Source organism: Ammospiza caudacuta, chromosome 3, assembly GCF_027887145.1.
Source record: "Ammospiza caudacuta isolate bAmmCau1 chromosome 3, bAmmCau1.pri, whole genome shotgun sequence".
In the NCBI taxonomy this organism is placed as follows: domain Eukaryota; kingdom Metazoa; phylum Chordata; class Aves; order Passeriformes; family Passerellidae; genus Ammospiza; species Ammospiza caudacuta.
In genome coordinates, this window is record NC_080595.1 from 56,161,526 (window position 1) to 56,176,125 (window position 14,600).

The 14,600-nt window shown below is 40.8% G+C and overlaps 1 protein-coding gene across 2 annotated transcripts in view; it reads right to left on the reverse strand.

The window, feature by feature from the left end:
• Positions 1–461: 461 nt before the first annotated feature.
• Positions 462–14,600, reverse strand: part of PLAGL1 (PLAG1 like zinc finger 1) — a 42,434-nt gene continuing 28,295 nt past the window's right edge. For both annotated transcript variants that reach the window (XM_058802357.1, XM_058802358.1), the window contains 6 exons: positions 12,382–12,537; positions 11,206–11,318; positions 8,830–8,979; positions 5,314–5,433; positions 3,260–3,756; positions 462–2,863 (listed from right to left, as the gene is read on the reverse strand). In XM_058802357.1, the coding sequence (XP_058658340.1) occupies positions 1,588–2,863; positions 3,260–3,756; positions 5,314–5,433; positions 8,830–8,979; positions 11,206–11,318; positions 12,382–12,537 (2,312 nt within the window). In that variant the 3' untranslated portion in view covers positions 462–1,587. The remainder of the gene's footprint in view (positions 2,864–3,259; positions 3,757–5,313; positions 5,434–8,829; positions 8,980–11,205; positions 11,319–12,381; positions 12,538–14,600) is intronic.

Here is a 14,600-nt window from a genome sequence, read left to right on the forward strand (position 1 = left end):
GGGTTTGAGAATTTACTCAGATTCAGAAATTTCGTGTCTGTTTCAGATGAAACAGAATCCATTAGTAACTGAGCCATCCACTAAAACCATTATTATTTTTTTGTAACTAGTTTGTTAGGCAACAAACTAAATTGTGAAGAGTTTGTTACTTTGTTCAATAATGTCACTACTGAAAAATGTGATCTTTACAATTTCTGCTTGTTCATGCATCAGGTACTGTCACACCATGCATGCACAGGACTGTCACACCAACCCACTGTCCACAGGAACTGTTCATGGACAATTTACCCCAGGAAACAACCAGAATTCCCCATGGCTCTGGTCTGCAATAAACAAAGGCTGGAGTCCAACTGCAGCAGTCCCGATGTTTCTGAGCAGAACCCCCATGAGTAAAATGGCTTCAACCATTATCATGCCTACTAATTTCAGCTGACACTCATCAGGCAGGTTCAGAACCTGGTTTTGAACAGGGCCCAGTGTCAGCTCAGCACCACAGCCCCTCTGTGCATGGACCTGTCCCTGGCTCCATAGGGGTACCACTTGAGCACAGGCTCCCCTGCACCAGGGCTGGATTTCTGTGAAAGCCCATATTTTCAGATGGTTGCAATTATTAATCATTTCCCCAACTAAACAATGGCCATTTTTATCAACAAAAGGTGAATAAAGGCCCCTTAGGTAGGATGCATTATTTTTTATTAAGTGTTGAATTAATCAAGCTGTTGACCCAATGGGTTACCATAAGCTTAAATTTAAGCAAATGCTCAAATGCTTTACTAGAAACAGAGAGAGAGAGAGAAAGAGAGAGAAAGAGAAATGTCTGATGTCTTGACAGATCCGGCTCTAAATGAAAATTAATGTTTTGTTCTAACTTGAGACAATTCACTTCTCATTCTGAGAACTGCATATATCCAAGACTGCAGTTCTTACACAGCCATTCAAAAGTGGTGGTTATTTCCAGCCCCAGGAAAAAGGCACACAGCTGAACTGCCGGAAAACAAAATCTAGTTTAACATAATAGTGATAAACTTCATTGAAACAAGGACGTAAGATTTACTCTTGGAATGATTCTGATTTAAATTAAGGATTAATAAATTTCATTAATTAAGTGCTTAATAGAAATCTATCTGATGTTGATAAATTGTTTGTTACATTTGCCATGTGTACAAATTTGCTGTGATTTATGGCTCATTAAATTGATTTCTTTGTGATTTCCCCCCTCTTCCCAATCACCCTAACCATATTTCTCCTATTGCAGCAGCCATAGTTTTATTGTGCCTGTTATGATACTTTGCTGTCACTGAAGATAGTTATTCAGTTGTTTGCATGAAAAGAAACAAAAATATAGAGGGAGCTGACGGAAACATGTTAGTTCTACTGTTGTCATATGCTAAAAAACTAACAGTATGAAAAATAGAGCTTCTTGTTTATTAACATCCTGAATTTAACTACCATGTTCATAACGTGCTTTGAAAACATCTGGGGCAGCTTTTCTTCAAAACAAAACAAAAACACCCCGGTCCTAACAGATTTAAGTAAGAAGCACAGTCTTAAAAAACAAAAAGGAAAAAAACCCACACAGGATGATGGTTACTTGAAGGCATGGTGAAAGTGAGGCAATGTTACAGAATTTGTAGTGGATGGAAAGGAGCGAGGAAGATGGTGCAGCTGGTTTATGGCCATCCCACCAGCTGCTAGCTGAAGACCTTGCTGTTGGCCAAGGCCATTCAGCCTGTGTGATGGTTCCTCTGAGCCAAACGCCATTGTGATGTCCCCAATAGTGTTCTGGTTGTCACCTGGTGGGAGCTGCCAGAAGCCCATCAAATGAGTGAGATCCATGAAAGGCAGGCTTGCAGTTTCAGCTGCTGCCTCTGTCTCTTTGTGCACTGGGTACTTGTTAGTATCCCCTACAGGCCCTGAGGAAGCTTCTTCCATACTGATTTTGTGGAGAGACTGAGGTTCTGGTAACGGCAGGTCCTCAAGAAGATGCACATTGTAACCTTTAACATCCACTTTTATTGGCAGATTCTTGAGGGCTCCTGCGGCAAATGAGGTAGAACTAAGGTCGTATTTGTTAGGCTGATGAAGGTTCAGGTTGACAGGGACAGCTGTTGAACATGGTGCGGGAGGGACAGCCGGGAGGCTGTCTGCACAGCCCATCCTTTGCAAGTGAGGAGAAGACTCAAGAGGAAGAGCAGTTTGTAAGCTTGACTGGGAATGAAGATGTGAACAGTTGTATTCCTCTGTTTCTGAACTATTCATAATCCCATTTGGCACAGGGACCCTTTCAGGAAGAGGGGACAGCATGCTGGCATCTTCCTTCAGTCTGTATGAAAAGAGTTGGTCAAGGAGACCCACTGAGTCACCGTTCTGCAACCTGCTCTTCAGCAGTTCTTGGGGATGAGTTTTCCTAGTGTGGCGTGTCAAGTGGTCCTTCCGCCCGAACCTCTGGGCACAGAACTGGCACAGGAAGTCCTTGCAGCCTGTGTGAACCACCATGTGGCGTCGCACATCCTTGCGGGTATAGAAGTGACGCTCGCAGTGGTCACACTTATGCTTCTTTTCCTTCATGTTGCCAGTCGGCTTCCCTGCATGACTTTTGAGGTGCTCCAACAGAACCTCGGTACCACCAAACTCTTGGGCACACACCCTACAGGTGAGGTCCCCGCTGGTGGCAGCATGAAGAGCCAAGTGTCTCTTGTAGCCTAACTTGGTATTGTACTTCTTGCCACACTCTTCACACTTGAAGGCCATCTTGTTGGGGTCATGAGTCTGAAGGTGATTCTTTAGATGGTCTTTCCTGTGAAAGGTCTTTTCACAGTAGCCACACTGGTGAGATTTCTGGGGAGAATGAGTGGCCGAGTGCCTAAGAGGAAAAGAAACAAAACACGGACACAAAAAAAGTTATTTGTGTTCACATTTATTCTAGTACATTTACTCTAGCAGCCTCAAAACTTGAAAACACTGGAATTCTTGAAGGAAGGCATTCTCACTACTTCTCAGGTTATTAGTAAAAGCCTAAATTTCATAGGCGGGAAGGAAGGTGTTAATCATAAAGTACAGAGCAGCTTAAAACTGCTCAACATAATCTTTTTGAGTAGCCACCATAATTAAGGGAGACTAGTCTTCAATTCTACCAAAAACAGTAAAAATAAAAACTGAACCTCAGGGATTAACCGTCACTGGAACAACCCAAAGGAAAAAGATGTCTTTTTTCCCCCCCCACACCCCCAGTAGAAAAGGAATGCCTTCAGAGCTGTACCTGAGCAGTTTATATTTGGAAATGAAGGCTTTTGTGCATCCGTGCTGGGAACACTTGTAGGGACGCTCCCCTTTGTGCGCATAAGTGTGGACCGTGAGCTTGTCAATGGAATCAAAAATCTTCCCACAGAGTCGGCAGGGAAAATTATCTGGCTGCTTCACTTCTTTTCCCTTCAGCAGTGAAGACCGACCATTTCTCCATTTAGGTATAAACCTCACGAGAGCACCACAAGTGCTTCCTGAGCTGGCACAGCTGAACTTTGCAGCAGAGGAACAGGAAATGGTCCCAAAGCATTGAGTAATGCTTTTGCCTAATGATGCTCCTCTCAGTTTCCCTTTGAGCTTGTTCTTTGCTTTTACAGGTCCCAATTTATTTGGTGGTCTGAACCTTGCAGGAAGGACTCGGTCCTTATGGATGCACTGGTGAGATTCCAGCAGAGCAAAAGTTGCAAAAGTGCTTCCACAGCTGGAGCATATCCAAGAGTCTACAGGCTCTTTCTGCAATGAGAACAGAGACAGGTCTTTCTTACTAAACATTCTAAGGAAGGGTCATATTCTTCTCACTCAACTTCTCCTGTGGTTTTCTAAGACCCATCATTGTCTCTGGTGGTATTTACTTCCATGTGCTACCACCTAGTTGTTCAACTGGCAATAGATTGTGCCTAGGAGTAAAAACTCAAAGGTAAGGTAAGGCTGGCTAAATACTGGTTCATATGTTTTTGTTTAGCATTTACTGTAACAGTCCTGAGTTCTTCACCTTTGTTTATCTGTGCTTACTGAATTTCAAAGTCTCTACATTTGTTGCATTTATGAAATTACTCATAAACAGTTGTAAATTGTACTTTTATCCTTGGACTGACATAGTTTATCTGCTATTCCAGCCACACAAAAATGGAATGGGTTTCTGTACAAAAATGTAGTTTAGCCATACAGATTTCCTTGTGTCTTGGGCTGACTCCATGTTTTACCACACAGCAATGGTCAATGACTCCAGGAGAGGCTTCCTCACTTAGCTTGACATTTGGCATTAGACTTCCATTAACTGGATAAGAAACATCTTAGGTTTAGGGATCTCAAGCCTATCGTGACTTAAAGCTTTTTTTTTTCCAGACAGGGTATTATTTGGAAGTATTACTTCCATGGAAATAAGAGCTCTACTGGATTCAGTTGAATTCACTTTAAATACTGACATTATAAACATTCAGATGAAAAACAATTACCGAAAAACTCCTATCACTGATGAAATATACTTCCAATTAATGCATGACCATGTACCTCCTCAACTTCATCTACCTTTTCTCATAAGTTGTTTTTCTCATAAGTAAGTTTCTCATAAACTGTCCTTCTTTTCCCTTGCTCTTGGGCTAGCTTGCTCTGGAGAGCATGGTGAGGCTGTATCCAATCCCTCTTTACTACCAAACTGAGCTCTCCTCTCTGCTAAGACTTGTTCCTGATGCTGTGGCTCTCCCTCACCTTCCTTCTGGGGAATATTCTGAACACCTCACAAGCCTTCTTGGAACATGAATTCCTGGTTCATTTGTATTCCTGGTTCATTTGTTTCACATTCTTTCTAGATTAAGTATTGATTTCCACAGCCCTGTTTTCAACACTTAACAAACTTCTCCTATCTGTTTAAGGATTTCTGCTATGATACAGAGGGAAGGTATTTGAATTAGTAGAGAAGGGTTACTGAACAGGAAAGACTGAAATAATTAGTGGGTACTCTGGCCAATCAGTCAGAGCAAAAGAATGAGAAATGGTGAAAAAACTCTGAGGCTTGACAGCTTGGTTATCCAAAAATTAGTGCCCATCTTAAGTCTTTCCAATACATCAAGTGGTGCCATTTACTTCTGACTGTATCTGATGGCTCCATTGGATTACAAACACAGGACAGGAAGAACAGCTTTTCTCTGGGCAGCTGCTTAGCTAAAATTACTAAAAGCACTCTGTGGCCTACACTTGCATTACTAGAGTTATACAAACAAAGAAAACATGTAAATAAACCATAATTTACTATGTCTAGTGATGGCTTCAATGCAGAGTAGAGGTACTTACTGCTACTGGAGGCAAAGGAGAGACATCTGATTCTTCTTTAAAGAAGACTGCAGAAGCTTCCATAAATTTGGCATAATCGGCAGCATACCATACTTTCAATTCTGTGTGGGGTTCAATTGGCTGTGAATGGAAAAAACCAGCACATGTTTACTTGTGTCAATTTTCCTAAACCAAACAATAAGAAAAACAGGAGGGGCAGGGGTGTGCAGTGTTTTGTCCTTATCCAAACTGCATTTTTGACTCTGTTTAAATTATTGGTAACTTAGTTTCAAGATTCAAGCACTTTTTGAGCATTACTGCCTGCTTTCTTGATTGACATTTTCTGTTTCTAAAAGTGGAATTGTGTATGCACAGAGTTTTGAGGCAGGGGGCCCTGTAGCAGGAGGGATGCCTCAATGCTCATAACCTTTGCTCAGTGAGATACATTTGCCTGTGATTTTGAGACATCCATCAGTCTTTCCAAGCAATATCCCATGGCCATTCCTTGATGTCTGGAAGCCCTCTGGACACAACACTTAACTACAGGGTACAGGCAAAGGAAAAATGCCTTGTGAATGCACAAGATCTTGGATGCCTCCTGGATATGTTAGGCTGAGCATGGGTGCAGAGCTGATCAATATGTGCACTGCCAGGCAAATTGGCACCTTCCCCGGGCTGGCTCTGATGTGCCTGGCTTGCTGTGAGCGTGCTTTACTGTAACTCTGCCCTTCTTCCACTGAAGCCTTCCCCCACAGGATTAAAGGAGCCCATAATCTGCAGTCTCCCATCCAGTCATGCTTGCCCAAATCTCTCCTTGGACTGGACTATGACCTCTTCTGACAAATACTTTCAGTCAATAATATAGCAGAGAGAAAAGGAGAGGCATGGTTACACTCACTGGCTAAAGATCTATTAGTTCTTTAAATGCAAAGGAGAGAACTAAACATGATTTATATGACTCCCTGACCCTGTACACAATTCTCTTCATCTATAATAAACACTATCATTGCTGCAACAAGGGTAGAGCCAAACTGCCCACTGTACTTGTAGTTTTATTTTAACTAAGATAAACACGTGCCACCAAAAAAAAAAAAAAAAGGCAAACTAGCCTAGAAAGAGAGCAGCTGAGTCTTATTCCATCATAAAATCCACTTATTCTGTAATATTGGTGTGGGATAAGCATAGTAGGCAAAAGACAATGTAGATTGTGAATGCAGACAGGTGACGGGTTAATTGTGGGTTTAATGCCGAAAACTGAATTTTGTATTCCCAGGCACAAACCCGCCTGCCAACTACAACCCCTGTGGGTTGGGTGTACATTTTGATAATACCTGGCCTAAATAAAAATGGTCTGTCCCGAATTCTCCACTCAATTAAGGACATGAGGCAGAGCCATTAAGGAGGAGGCTCATCATGCATTGTGAGACAAATGTTTAAGGATGTCTGGGAGCTTGGCCTGTGACAGCTGAGACTGATACCCACAAAAAAACTGCACAGCATGACACTGTCACTGCTTTCTGCCCAGCATTCCTGGACCAGCAGCCACTTCCTTAAAGGAAAGCTGAGAGCTGGTCAATGTGACTTCGAAGGGAGAGCAAGTGCATCAGTGTGTGAAACAGTCAAGTAATTCAAAAGCTCTAATCTCAGTAAAACTGACATTAAATATCAATATGCAAATCCACTACAAGTAGTCTTACTCTGTGCCACCAGTGACAATAAGAGAACTGCAGTGCACACATGAGACTCTCCTGGGATCAGACCAAGAGCAATCATGGATTATTTTTATTTCTCCACAGTTCCATATCTTTTAAAGCATTTATTTCCAAGGATTGCAGTGATTAGGTCAGAAAGTAAGCTAATGGCGGTGTCAGAATGCCACTTACACATCTGCTTTAGTAGCTGTACTTTCATGTCACTGAAACCTCATTTCTTTGTAAAATAGTGGGGAAAGGAGCCAATCCTACTCCTATCTTAATCTACTTTACTAAAAATGTTTTGAGAAAGTATCTTCAGAATGAGCCCTAAGCCAGCCTCACAGCATGACCAGCAGGGTGTGCCTAAGTGTAGCACAAGGCCATTGCATTCACTGACCAGGATAAAATCTGCTGGATGCCACAGCACCCTGAACGATACTGGGACTTGGGAGAAATAAAACGCAAATAATGCCCTATGACCCACAGCACAGCAAAGGTTCCACATGCATCATCCTAGGACACTCTTTGTGTCAGTGTATAGGAGGCAACTCTTCATTAATGCCAATGTGCAGAGTTCTGCTGAAGTCAGCAGAGAGCTGGTTCAATAGAATTTAAATTATTCTGGAAATTTTAAGTTACTAGTTTATAACAACTACTTCTTGGAAAAGTTCATGCTTCCCAAATATAGTATTAGTAATCCTGTCAATTTTACAAGCATATAATGCATTTCAAATCAAGCTGAAATCTCAAATAATATGGACTGCATGAGAATCAAACACAACCTAAATATGTCTTAGGGTAGTATATCTATTTTATATTTTTCTTTTTTTTCTTAATAATTATGTTGATATTAATTCTAGAATCAACTATGCTCCATACTGTTATAAAAGACTTCAAGGTATGAAATGTTATTCTCTCATCACCACTATACAGTAAATATTTTTCTCACTGTGCAGGTGGAGAAACAAAAATGGAATAAAAAATGTAAATACTACTATGCCACAGAAATATGTGCCAATCTTGGATATGAAACTGAAACACTGGATTTTAATTCATAGTAACTACTTTTCACTAATATTATTTTCTTTTTTAATTTTTATGTTGCTCACAATGATATACAAGCATTATGTTCAACAGATAGATTTCTTTCTCCCAAGTGTGCAAAAGAGTTGCTTCTGATTGAAACCAACTCTGCCTAAGAAAATGGCCAAAACAATAAAAACCAAGACTGTATGTTCTAGTCTCATTTATAAACATAGAGTACCTTGTTCTCTCTTTTCAAACAAAGATGCAGTTCAGAATTTCTTACATAAACTGATCATTTCATGGCAACATTGCAGTAGTCTAAGTTTTGCAGTTAAGTCTTCAGATTTAATGAGCAAGGAAAATTGTACATGAAGATTCACTTAACACCTTGCTCCTGAGCACAGGGCAATGTGCTCAGAAAACTATATGTGTCCAGAAATGTAATAGAGAAAGGAATTTTTTTGTTATTTCCAGAATGAAGTACTGTAGAATGTAATAATGCCAAATAATCCCACTATATACACCTTCCTGGCATTAAAGAGCATTTAGTTTAAACATTATCAGCAGGAATGCTTTTTATCTTCCCTCAGCTCAGTTTCTTCACTACCCACAGCAGCAAGTACACAACACCTTTTCCTGACAAACCCCATACACTGCTTGCTTTACTACAGATTAAATGACATTAAAGGTGGTATGTAAGTAATGATCCAGTTAGCAGAATAGAATCAATCTGTCATTGTAAAAGAGTTAGTCCTTCAGAACCTTTGTCTATAAATTTCCTTTTGGATGACAGGTGGAGCAATGTAGGTTTAACTACCTTGACTGTTGTGAAGTAGACTTCTCCACAGTGCTGATAAGCCACAAGAGTCTGTTCTTCTTGGTTCCGGGCTAGCCGGACAAACATCATCCAGTTTCCACAGTCCTCATTGGGAGTGTCCAGAAAGTACTTCCCTCCATCTTTCAACACCTGAAACAAAGTGGGGGGAACAGGACTAATATGATAAAACCAAGTCCTGTATAAAGACACATTAGTTTTCTTTAATTTACAATCAGTTATCTATCTTGTCTTGGTCATATGTCCCTTGAAATCATGGTTGTTTTGAAATAGATCACTCTTAATGAACACTGAGTGCAAAAGAAAGTGAAGAAAGAATACCTGCTGAGCACCCTGCTACTAAAATAACTGTAGGCCTTTGTATGTATTTTCCATTTATAGTTCATCATTTTTATGTTATATAAAGATAATATTAAGAACTAAGTGCAGGCAGGCAGAAAGATAAGATTTATGCCTTAATCTACTTCCTGAGCACTCGATAATCTCAAGCCTCAGTGCTACCACATTTTGCATGGAACAATTGTATAGCTTGTGTTAATAAGTCCAGAGAGGTAACATATAACATAATGGCATTTTAACAGTCTTCTCTTTTTCCTCTTAACAATGCAAAAGTAAATACAAATGAACAATTGTGCCAGAATGATCTTTTTCTTTTTCCTTTACTTCATTCTTCCTAGATTCCCCTCCAAGAGAACGCCCCTATGAGGCAAAAACTACCGACCTCAAACAAGACTATTGCTTTTCTGCAAAAATGTCTCAAACATGGACAGACAAAGCTGCATAACTGATATCAGCACAGTTTGTATTTGTTCTACTAACCACATAACTGAGCAAGTAACTGCAAAAAAAAAGTTGCATTTTCATTGCTTCTGGGAACTATTTTATCTAACTTCATCATGTTTCCGATGAAAGCACCTGCCTGTTGGACAAGTTTGGTCACATACTCATGCTAGGGAGAAGTCAAGGCAGCTACTGCTGTCATGTAGGAAATCTGGGACTCTAATCTCCTCTTCTGAAGAAACAGTCCATTCATCAGCCAGAGCTGTGCTTATCACTGTATACTTTTAAGCAAATGGTGCTGACTGATAGAGGATAGGGTGTGGTTTACAATGGCTTGGTGAAAAGGAAGGAACTGGGTGCTTAGCTCATCCATCCATTGTTAGAGAAGTACATTTTCGGTGTCTAATCAAAAGACTGAAGATATTTAGTAATAGAGAAGAACAAACCTTTTCTGGTGTTCACATGCTATGAAAATCCCATAGAAGGACAGCATTATTTTCCTGGCAGATAATTCCCATGATTTCCATGTGCAAATCAAGTTTACAGCAACTACTGAAGTTATTATGCTTTGAAGCTCTCAAACTAAAGTTCAGAAGTATTTCCTCACAACACAGCGTTTTCCAGCCCCAGGCCTCTGGAGAAAGCTCAAATGAAGACACAGAGTGTATCACAGGACAGCTGCTGCTGGTGCCTCTCTGTTTGAGGGTGAGAGGGCCTGATAGGAACTGCAAACTCTGGAAGAGCCATGATCTGTTGGGAAGTCCTGACACAGGCTGTGGCTTGACCATGGGTTCATTGTATGACACAGAGTTGTGCTCAGCCACGACCTTGACAGCAAAATGCAAAGACTGGGGCCCAGAGGACCGCAATCAACCAACTCCCAAGGAATTCCTGTGGGAAAGGATGTCCATGTACATTTGTCTAAGCTGGGCTAGTCCTGAGAGGCCATGATTTTTGCTGGATAAAGTACAAGTAATAGTGTCATGGTCCAGGTGCAACAGTCAGTACCTATGTGTGCAGCAACAGAAGGTACCAGCCCTAAATAACAATCTGATTAAACAAACTGAGGTAGTGCACTGTGCATCAAAGTCTACATATAAATTAACAATTATTACTAATTAATAACAATAGCATTTATAATAATTAAGAAGTGTTTCTCCCTACTAAGCCAGTGCCTCAGTGCATATTTCTGTCACTCTCACTAACTCAGTGCACAAACTCAAACCTCCCAGTGGTATGGTGCAAAGCACAAATCCTTTTGTGTTACCTGGGAAGAAAGTTCAGTAGCCATGCTCCCTGAAAAGCTTATCAAGAGCTATCAGACTGATAGGCTTAACGCCCTAGAAATGGTAAAACTAGAAAGCAGGAAACCAAACTTCTAGAAAACACAGTATACAGGAACACTTGGGTACTTCAGGTTATTCTGTACTGCCTAATAATGTGATTTACACTCATACTTACACATCAAAAGTACAAATAATGAACTAGATCAGATGGCAAATTGACTGATTAAAATACCTAAATAAGTATGAGCTGCTAAAGACACATGCACTCCATAGAAAGGCAGTGGGTTTTTACCTGCAGGACTAGTCTGCTCTCATCATAGCAGGTCAGTTTTGTGGACAGTTGACCAACATAAGGGCCAAATTGTGTTCTCTTCTGTATTACTTTCTTTGCAAATACACCAAGGACTGTGAAGAAAACAAAGAGCAGTCTAATATTAGTACAGACATCACAAACTATTTCTTGTATGCTTACAGTTGTGAAAACAGAGACAAAATAGTGCAGAACACATGGATTCTTTTTCTAGACAAATAAGCCCACTAAATAATTCTAAGGTGAAGAATCTAAAAAGGATGTAAATAGGTACTGATTTTTTTTAATGGGAACTACATTGAATAAAAAAGTACCAAAAATCCATGACAGGATGTTAAACTGAGTATGCAACACAAACGTGTTGATACTTCTCAATCTACAAACCCATGTTGTCGTAGTTCTCTGCCTTTTGGCATAATTTGGGAGGTTGTTCTCTCCCAATAAGAGTGGAAAGAATCTATAAAAACACAGTATTAGCCTTCTTAATCATTCTGGTTATTCCACTGCCAGATCAATGGAGTGACAGTGTAGGCATCTTGTCATTCTCTGTCTGAAAAGCAATCTAGGCAGGACTAATTATACACAGGTAGCTGTGGAAAATTTGCACACTAAGAACATCGTTCCTTTGTTCATGTTTGGGCATTCAAACTGCTTTGTTTTCACAAGGAAACAACAGTCTTTCCACAATATGAACTGAAAATGCTGCAAAAGGTAAATTACCCCCCTGTGATCTCTGGAGTTTGCAGGGGGTGGATAAGGGATGTCATTTACCATTTTGTTTCTGACCTTTCATTGAATACTCTTTCCTGTTTTGCATGCTTGGGGAAAAGAGAAAAAAAAAGTAGTAGTGCATGGTTGTTATTATTAAACACAAATTCAACATTCATTAAACTTGGATTGACTGAACAGAGCTAACTGGTTGTTCACAGCTAAATATCACACCAGCTCTGGCTAATGTCCTGCCATCAGCTGATGTGTCTGTTACCAGAAACCAGTCACAAAAAACAGTGGCTGACTGTGAGCTTTAGCTGTGCTCAGCTGAAAACAGTCTTCATAACTCAAATGCCCAATCATTATGCCTTGAGTTACTCATGAAAACAGGCCAGTGTCTTTGTCTCCTTTTTTCTCAAATGTGGGAAAAAGAGCTAAAATACTTACTCTGCTGGTTTCCAGCTCTCAGCTCCAAGACTCGCAGAGTGAGGTAGTGAGGTAGGGTGAGGCGGGCGCGGCTGGGAATGACCCTATCTTTAGCCCTGATGAGTGGTCCGTGCAGTTTGCATTCTCCTATAAGGCTTTTACCGCAATCCTCACACCCTACAAATCCAGAAAAGGGAACCTGTTACTAAAAATGACCAACTGCTTTCCAATTCTGTCTCTTCTAATTTTGTCATCTTGAGAACACATCTGGAATTACGAATGCTTTTCTTCACATCAGTCTTCTACATTAGGTAGTGAAAAGATTATCTGCAAATCAAAACTAAACAGGGAAGGTTTAAAATAACACCTCCAGTTTGTGCATTCTCTCCTGAGCATACTGGTGTGTCTCAACCTCCAAAGATTTATACATATTCTCATTCAGGCGCCTTTAGAGACTAGGATGGGAGCAAAACTGGACTTCAGTGCCTGCCCAGCTGTAAAGATGAATGTATTTATACAGAAATGTGGACAAAGTTGTTAGTAATAACCTAGGTAAGGCTGGTCCCTTCCAACCTTACCCATTCTGTGACTAAAAAATTCTGAAATTTGCGGAGATCCAAGGAATGCAAGAAAGACTTTGTGTCTGCTGCACAGACCATTCTCAGCAGAAGATGAGACCCTCAGGGTACCATGAGAAATGAGTATGATGGGTCCTACAGCCACAGCTCAGTTGACAATCATGCAAGGGCAGCCTCCTCATAGGCTGCTCTGCCTGTGGAAGGAAGGAAAAGGGGCACACTGCATCTCCCAGCTGTTGGTCCCAATAATGACATCTGCAGGCTGAACACATGGACCATCCAGAGAACCCGTTAAAGAGAAATACATGTCTGCAAACTGACTTTCCCCCAGCACAGTGAGATATTTTGGTTCAGTGCAGCTCAAACTGGTTGCCAGGGAAACTCATACAGAGCAGTGACAAAACTGAGCAATGAGACTTTCCAGCAGAAGGTCATCTCAGCACTGGTGTCACACAGAGCGATGGGAAAAAGGGGACTTGTTGCACAAAACCTTTTTATAGACAGTAGAAGCCAAACCAGTGAGCCAACAATGCTTTATGACTGAGTTAAAAAGAAAAGCTGATATTGGTCATCCATGACTACCTCATTTTGTTTTCCTTCTGAAAACTCTGCTGAGCGAGTCTATTCAGTAAGTGACAATACAGAGCAGAGGAGGGGAGCCAGAACAGCCAGCAGAGCCCAAGGGAGCACTGCAGCAGGAGAGGTGAGGCTTCATCACAGGCAGGGGATCATAACCAAGGAGCATAAAGGGCTCAGGAGACACTGCCGGGGGAGACATCAGAGATGGTCTTTGAAAAAGGACAGCAGCACCAGAAATGTCATATTCAGGGTACCCCAAAAAGGTTTCTGTTTGTAAACACAAGCAGACACTTGACTAAATCATGCACCTTGAGAGTCTAGTCCAAAATCTCCCCAGATAAACCTAAAGTGTTCCTACCTACTGCTTTGGGCTCTCCATCAACTCCAGCTGAGGACATAGATAGACTTGTGTGTTGGGCAGGCTGTAAGCACTACAATAGTCAGTATTTTTCAATAATTTGTGGACTAATGTGGAATAATAATTTCAATAATAATTTCAATAATAATTTCAATAATTTGTGGACTAATGTGGAATAATAATTTCAATAATTTCTTCTTCCGTGCCTTCCAGGCTACCCACCTGCACTGTGAATAGCTCAAAATTAATCAAATTACTTATTTTTGCTAGTGCTACAGATAAAGAACATGCCCCCTACAGCCATCACTTAAAATGCACAAAAAGCCCAACAATGTAGCTGCCAGGTATATTTTTCTTGTTATACATTTGTTTATGTACCCAAAAGCCCTTTACAGCTGCAAGGCTGCAAGAAAATAAAAATATTTCCTTGGTGATTTAACTTAATTGGCTTTTAAATAAATTCACCCTTCTGAGAGCAACAAAATTATGAGGGCTTCCTGAGCTTGCTTGGAATAATAGTGACTTTGTCTCAAGTCAAATAGCTCCTGCTTGGAGAGTCATTGTATGCAAACGGCCGAAACACATTACCAAAAGCAAAATGGAGACAAAGAACCGCTGTTGGAGGAAGGATGTGTCTAATCATAAGTACACGACCTTATCAATCCATGCCATTCCTCTGTGATTCATCACTAGCAAGCTCCTGAGCAAACCTTCCAGCTGCCCCA